At 40.3% G+C, this 7,452-nt stretch overlaps 1 protein-coding gene across 12 annotated transcripts in view; it reads left to right on the forward strand.

Annotated features, from left to right (window-relative positions):
• Positions 1 to 7,093, forward strand: part of PROM1 (prominin 1) — a 290,410-nt gene extending 283,317 nt beyond the window's left edge. For 9 of the 12 annotated variants that reach the window (XR_011030564.1, XR_011030551.1, XR_011030552.1 and 6 more), the window contains 3 exons: positions 1,909 to 2,007; positions 5,972 to 6,008; positions 6,626 to 7,093. Coding sequence is in view for 3 of the 12 variants with exons in the window: in XM_068277815.1 (XP_068133916.1) it covers positions 5,972 to 5,990 (19 nt within the window). In the remaining 9 variants the exon portion in view is untranslated. The remainder of the gene's footprint in view (positions 1 to 1,908; positions 2,008 to 5,971; positions 6,009 to 6,625) is intronic. The other 3 variants (XM_068277815.1, XM_068277834.1, XM_068277843.1) reach the window with 1 other exon arrangement.
• Positions 7,094 to 7,452: the final 359 nt, after the last annotated feature.

Here is a 7,452-nt window from a genome sequence, read left to right on the forward strand (position 1 = left end):
TATAGCGCATTGGAGAACAGAGGAGCCAAAAGGATAAAATCAATTGTTAAAAGGTTTAAAAATGCTTTGGAGGCAGTTGGTGGACTTACCTCCTGTAAGCAAACACAACAGGCTGTGTATTCAAAAAACAAAGTAGATTTATTGGTACACTCCAGGGGACATTCGCAACGCATTTCGCAGGTTAAAACCCGCTTCCTCAGGCAATAGCAAATAGGAGTACACAACAGTCTGTCCGGGTATCACCTGGCGCCTCAGAGTAAATAATATAATTGGCATAATCCGCTAAAACTGGTAGTCTGACACCATGGGAACTGACTGGTGTTGGAGAACACAAGAAAGGCCATCTCTACAAACAACATTATGGGTGGGATCCCGAGTAGAAAAGCTCCAGCAGACTGCATGTTTAATATAAATACATAGGCCACAAGAAAAAGATGACCAGCACTGGCCGTTTCTTAAAAAGCAGGTTGTTTATTCACCAAAAATGTGAACAAACCATTGCCATGACATCCAGAAACTTCCAGAATGTAACTATTGCTCAGTTGTAGAAATAAATCTTTGCTGCATACAGATGGATGAAGGTCCCATCAGACATAGGTTATGCCTTCATTGCAGCCCAAATCTGCCCACACAGATCAACCGTTCTTTGTCAAGTGATAGCATAGCATAGCTATCACTTGACAAAGAATGGTTGATTCGTTCGAAACGGCGACTGTTCGTTGTGTGGGCAGATTGGGCTGCAATGAAGGCATTACCTATGTGATTTACAGTAATCTCTACCAATATACAGTACGAAAGCCATTATATCAAGTTTTCTGTAGACCCTGGTCTTCAGTAGCTTAAAAAGACTCTGAAGTCTCATAAAAATCATCTTTTTATTTGAAAAATGTCTTTAACATGATAGCCCTAACTAAAACGCTGCATCCCTGCGGCTGTAAACTAACTAAATCCCCCCCAAACTCCCCGGGGCGCAATCCGGGCAGTGCTTCCGTGAGAGGCATTGCTTTCAGCTGCAGCTCTGCCTCTCCATGTGTCTATCAGCGCGGATCGCCGCTTCCGCTAGCCCCTCTGTCTTCCTTCACTGAAAGGGGCGGGGGAGAGGCGGAGATACACGGTGATTGACGCGTAAGGAGGCAGAGCTGCGGCTGAAAGCTCTGCCTCCTCCAGCAGCAAAATCCAAGACTAAGAAAGTTGTGGATTTTGCGGGGGAGAGGGAGGGGGGAGTTAGAGGGGATTTAGTTAGATTTCAGCTGCTGGGATGCAGTGTTTTAGTTAGGGCTATCATGTTAAAGACATTTTTGAAATAAAAAGATCATTTTTATGAGACTTTGGTGTCTCTTTCAAGCCTCAATCAATCCAAATTTTGGGATAGATACCAATAATAGAATAGATTCTGTTGCTGCTTTTAATATCTCTTATAGACTCCAGCATTGAAATCTCTAAATTTGAGTTCCAAACCTAGCTCATCTACCTGAAGCATTGTAAGTAAGTTGAGTTATGTCTGTTTGAAAACAGCTGGGAAATTTGATAGGGGCTAATGTGTTAAGGAGTTTAACATGTCAGGAGATGATTTTGCCTGACTACACCTGTAATTAAAATATCCATTTGCCCTATTTTTGTCAGATTAAACTTTTACTGAATTGCATTAGTGACCTTTGTCAGCATAAACATCCTTGAGACTCTGAAAGAACTGAAATACACTGTGTTATGTTCATAGGGCACACGCTAATTTACACTATGTCCTTCTAGTATTTTGGCAGTGGTCTTGTTGTGGCATCGTCTCCAGTTGATATGTAAAACTGCATGAATCTGTAACTGCTGTCACGACATTGATGACTTTTTCTTTACTACATACTCCCTGGCCTGCATCTAGTGACTTTTTTGTTTATACCATGGACTTTCAAATAGCTTATCTTCATTTGAAACCTTGAGTAGATTCCCTCGAGCCTCTGCCCCACCACGGCAAGATGATTGATGAAAGCTCACCAGTGGTTTGAGAGTGTGGAGGTATCCTAAATGTTCTCTGTTGCTTACCTCATGTTGGCCGTGGTTCCGGCTTTCTCCTCTCTTCTTTTCTGTTGCTAAATAACAGATGGTCTGTTTCTAATGACTGGATTCTTTTCAGATTTTTAACTCATTTGTGTAGTGTTGATCATAATTATTCTCAACAATCATACTGTACTTCCTTTTGGAACGTCTAGGCCTACAGAGTGTGCGCTCCCATCTTCCATGTACAGAGGCTTCTGGTCAACCAAGTTTACATTCTGATCTCTGGCATCCAGGGAAATGGAGGCATCTCCACTATACCTGAAAATGTCCTGCCTTAGCACATTGTTCTCCCCAGGCTCTTTTAGCCGGGTGCTCCACCCGGCTAGATTTGGTGACCACCCGGCTGTCATCGGCTCAACTCCTCCTATGCTGTAAGCACAGTTGCCCTGCATTTTCAACTCGACCCACCCGGCTACTTTTTCATGCCACCCGGCTACTATTTCATGCCACCCGGCTGGAAAATAATTCTAGGGAGAACACTGCAGTTAGAAATCAAACTATGGAGTTATCACTATTATACACTTTTATGTTAAAAGTTAAACCATAATTGAGTTGAACCTCTGGAAAACCTAAAATAAAAACTGGAGCTACATTCAATCATATTTTCAAGCTAAATATAAAATGAATGTTTATGAAAAGTCAATTTTTATAATGATTGATGCTGGTGAGTGGTTGGCAGGCAATTAGCATGTTCTTTGTACACCAGCAAGAAGCAGTGCATTCATTATTGAACCAGATTACTATTGAAATCTTGTCTAGTGTCTTCTAGTTCAAAAAGGGACCAGAAAAACAATCACTGTCATAGAGATATCAACTGTTTACCTGATCTGCCACTTATCTACTAGTGTATGCCTAGATTTAAAGTTGGCAAATATTATTACACAGTTTTCATATAGATAGATACAGTCAGTACATTAAATCAACCTGAGTAAAATATTGATCAAAAGTTGATTTGGAAAAGGTGTGCTCTCTTAGATTGAGTATGGGCGGAAGTGTAGGATGATCAACTATCGTTGGCCACATAGTTTTGTACTACATCAGGCAATGTTACAGCTTGCCATGGTAATATTCAGATTAATATTGATTGTTACCACGATTGTATTGAGGAATAAACCAATTGTTTACCCGATTGAACATATAGCTAGTGGTATATCCTTCAACTCACTCCTACACTAGATTTAATTTAGTGAAGGACTTCCTTCAAAGGAAAACAGTATTTTCTTAAGACAGATTTCAAAACAGTCTAGTTGACGTTTATTGAATAGCCCAAAATATTTTCATTCTCGTTTTTCACCTGTTGCATGTAAGGGAGGGATGAAATGGGAAAAAGTATTCATGAAAATGGAGAACTATCATAGATTGCTCTTAGTAGGAGGAGCTTCATTTGAAGTCAGTATTCAAGGTAAAGCATACGAACAAGGCAAGATTGAGCTTTGAGAATGACTTCAGTCTATGAGGTTCACTTCTACAGATGTACTATAGACTCTGTTAACAGCAGCTGGCATTGCATGCAGTGAGCAGCATAACCCTGTAGCTCGAGTCGGGGCTAGGCACAAGACACATCATTTTCAAGGTGGTCATCTTCTGGGCTGGAGATTTTGCCCTCTGCCGCTGTATTTGAAACTGGCATCCAGCTAATTAGACAAGAGATCCTCCTTGGACATTAACGTGAGGTCTCGTTTACACAGATGTTTCTCAGGGTAGTAAATCATAGCATTTTACCACTTTCACAGAACACCACTACGTTGATTTGTAACCTCATCCACATGGACACAGTTTAGGGGCATCGCAGTTATGGATGGTCAACAAGATGCTACTTGTAGGGTCCACATACAGTAGCAGCAAAAATTCCTCATCTGGTCATATGTCTATGGGCAGATTTATTTCTCAGCCTTCCCTCCAGTTAACTATTGATCTGACTGTGTAGATGTGGTTATAGAACAGCTATGTGCTTGGTTTGGCCAGGGACGGCTTTTGGTATAATAGGGCCCTGTGAAAATAAAATGAATGTGAAGCCCCTTTAAATTTTAATACTGTTCTCAAAATAAATGTGTGACCTCTACAGTCACTGACTTTGGGGCCCCTATGGAATTTGGGGTACTAGGCAACTGCCGTTTTTGGCCCCATGGAAGCACTGGCCACTGGGTTTAGCCACCTCATAACTGCTGACAGCCAATAGATGGCCATCTTGCATATTTTCAGACTGTTACAAAAAATTGTAAGTGAGGTCTGCTGCTAATTTGGGATAAAAAGTCCTAAGCTACATTACGGAACTTGTTTAAAAGAAGAGCATGATTAACAATACATATGGCTCCTGTAACCTATATGTTGAGAATATTTATGGTTCTTCAAGAATGTCCTGCTTAGTTGAGATGATTAGTCTATGAGTGGCTTAAAATTAACGATCTCTTTAAGCAAATGTTGATTTGTCATGATGTTTCTGTTAATCTTTGATAACAAGCCTGTTTGTATTTGTAGCTCTATGGAACTGTCTGTTTATGTCCTTGTTAATCTACAAGCTATTTTTTCTTGTCCTGCTTGTTTCATAATTTATATTCCCAATAGTTTGTGCTCTGTAAGATGTGTATATTTTATGCAAATGAATCATACTCTACAAAAGCGTGTTTTGAAACATTTATTTTGGCTTCTTGACTGGAAAATATATAGCAAGGCATAGCGCCCTTTATCAGAGATTCGCAGCTGCTGAAAATACAAAACAAATAAGTATAAGCACAAAATAGAGACGAGACAAAGTTTTACAAAATGTAAGATTTGGCTCATTTTAAACTATGTGTGTTAACAGAAAATAGAAACTGGAGTTTCTGGTTTCAGTTTTGAAATCCTTGTATGAAACTGAACCTGTGTCAAGCTGTTTATGGCACGAGGCTCAGGCTTGAATAAAAAATTGTGCCCACCTCTTACCTGTCTTAGTTGGCTGCTTCCATTGGCCATTGGTGACAGGATTAGTGGGCATTGGTGTAGTGATGGTCAGCCAACAAGGAGCAGCTTAGGGTGCCCATACATCACTCCATATCGTAGCCTGATCGTTCTTAAGATTCAATACGTTTATTGAATCGGAAGACAATCAACTGATTAATCTTTCAATCGATTTCTAGCTGAAATCATTCAAATGGATCAGTCAAGAATGGTGTAAAAATCTCAGTCGCAGGGGCTTGATAGGGTGTGCTGTGGTAACAGTGTTCCATATCACAACCATCGATGGACTCCCAGCCGGTGTCCCCCCAAGTGTAAAGTGTTCCCCTACATGCTCATGTGCAGTGTCTCACCTCTCCATTGGCAAAACTCCTGGCATCCCAGATCTTTAGCAGCTCCCATGCTGGATTGACTCATGATTCTCGGACAGGATGGGTGGTCTTTATTGTCAGCTATAGCCGAGTTCAAACCAGCATCTATACATAGCTTTAGCGTAGTGCATTTTGAGTTCATATGTATTTACAAGCAATCTTATCTCATTCCGAAGACTCACTGACAAGGAATGCCAGTAGAGGTCACACAGTGCCCACAAACATACAATTATGGTGAGATAAAACTATAATTAGCCAGCCATGAAGGTTCTTATCTTGTGTCTATCTGGCTAATAATCTCAGTAATTAATAATCCCACCTGCTAGGAAGCAGCAAAACAAGAAGCAAGTATATTTGCTGTAAAACAAGTTAAAACAGTCATATGTAGGTTCTTATCTGCAGCTGCCATCTTCGTCATCCTCTAGTTTGGCTTGTTGTAGTTTGTCATGTCATTCACTGTACTGCTCATCTACCATCCACAGCTGCCTGGGACTTGCTGTGCTCATCTCACTTACTAAGTGTTTCATCTCTTTCATGGCTGCACTCTGGAAAGAGACCATCTTATTACTTTATCAGTGATGGTAACCTTGTTTTTTGTCCTTTTATTTTTTCTTTAGTGCGACTGACCAGTGGTAGAAGGCAGTGAAGATACCAGTAAGTACAATATTTATTGAAATATTTATGGTTTGGGTTATGATGGATAACCTGTCATCTATGAAAATACTGAAGGCCTCATATAGTTAAGTTATATGATATCCTTGTGAAATAAGACCGCTACAGTCTAAAGTCAGGAAACAGTCAGTTATAACCTTATTGCCATGGAGGTACTTCACTAAGTTTCTATAGATCATTTAGCCATATTTTCATAGATTATGTACTCATTTTTCAGTAGTTGACTTGCCCATGTTTGTTTCCATAGTTCACTTACCCATGTGTCCATAGACCACTTACCCATGTTTCCATAGACGACTTGACTGTTTCCATAAACCCCTTACCCATGTTTCCATAGACCACTTACTCATTTATCCATAGACCACTTACCCATGTGTCCATAGAACATTTACCCATGTTTCCATGCACCACTTACCCATGTTTCCATGCACCACTTACCCATGTTTCCATAGACCACTTACCCATGTTTCCATAGAACACTTACCCATGTTTCCATAAACAACTTATTTATGTTTTAATAGATGACTTAGCCATGTCTCCATAGACGACTTAGCCATGTATGAATCACATTTTCCCCCAACACCGTCTTGTACTTCCAGGCGCGTTTCTATTCTCCATGAAGACGATGTACCATTGTGTGCTGAATATCAAGCTTCTGTACCACAGACAACACAGTTCTGCCTGATGCTCAGATGTGACCAATTTTATGGATGATTCAATCATTTCTTTCAAGCAGATGTATTCCACACGGATTGTAGGGGGATATTTTAACATTCACCAACCACAGCAATTCTTTTAAGTATTATGAACACATAAAATCCTTCACTGCCAAGAAGTAATGCTATGCATAGCGCAACAGTGGAGTTAATAACAAGTGTTTACACTAGTGCTAATTTTTGTATCAAGAACTTTTGTATTTATACTCAGTATTTATTATGGTATATTAGTTTTACATGTTCTGGGTAAAGAACACAAAGGGGGGCTAATGGCATACCATTTCAGTTTGTAAAATTTCACCTGTATGGTTGGCAAAAGTAAACATTGTTTAATAAAAAATAAATAAAAAATCTTTTGTGCACTAATCATTCATTCCAAGCACATAATATTTTTGAAGAAATGCTCCTTTGCAAAGATGTGACTTGGACTAGACTAATTAATGGGGGGGGGAGGCCCTGGGGCTGCAGAGGGGGATGGAGGAGGGACCTACTCTTACCTTCCCTCTCTCTAATACAGGGACTACTCTCCCAAGTTTCCACAAGTAACTTTTAATAATGGCCATGGGAAGCTGTCCTGATCCTCTTCTTCCACCTGCCTTGCTCTTTCAGAGGCAGCCTTCTCCTCACATTCATCTCCTGTTGGCACCTTTCTCACACCTCTCAAGCACTGACTGTAAGGGCTCATTTCCATGCAGGGCATAGCGCATCAC

The sequence above is a fragment of the Hyperolius riggenbachi genome, chromosome 1, assembly GCF_040937935.1.
Source record: "Hyperolius riggenbachi isolate aHypRig1 chromosome 1, aHypRig1.pri, whole genome shotgun sequence".
Lineage (NCBI taxonomy): Eukaryota > Metazoa > Chordata > Amphibia > Anura > Hyperoliidae > Hyperolius > Hyperolius riggenbachi.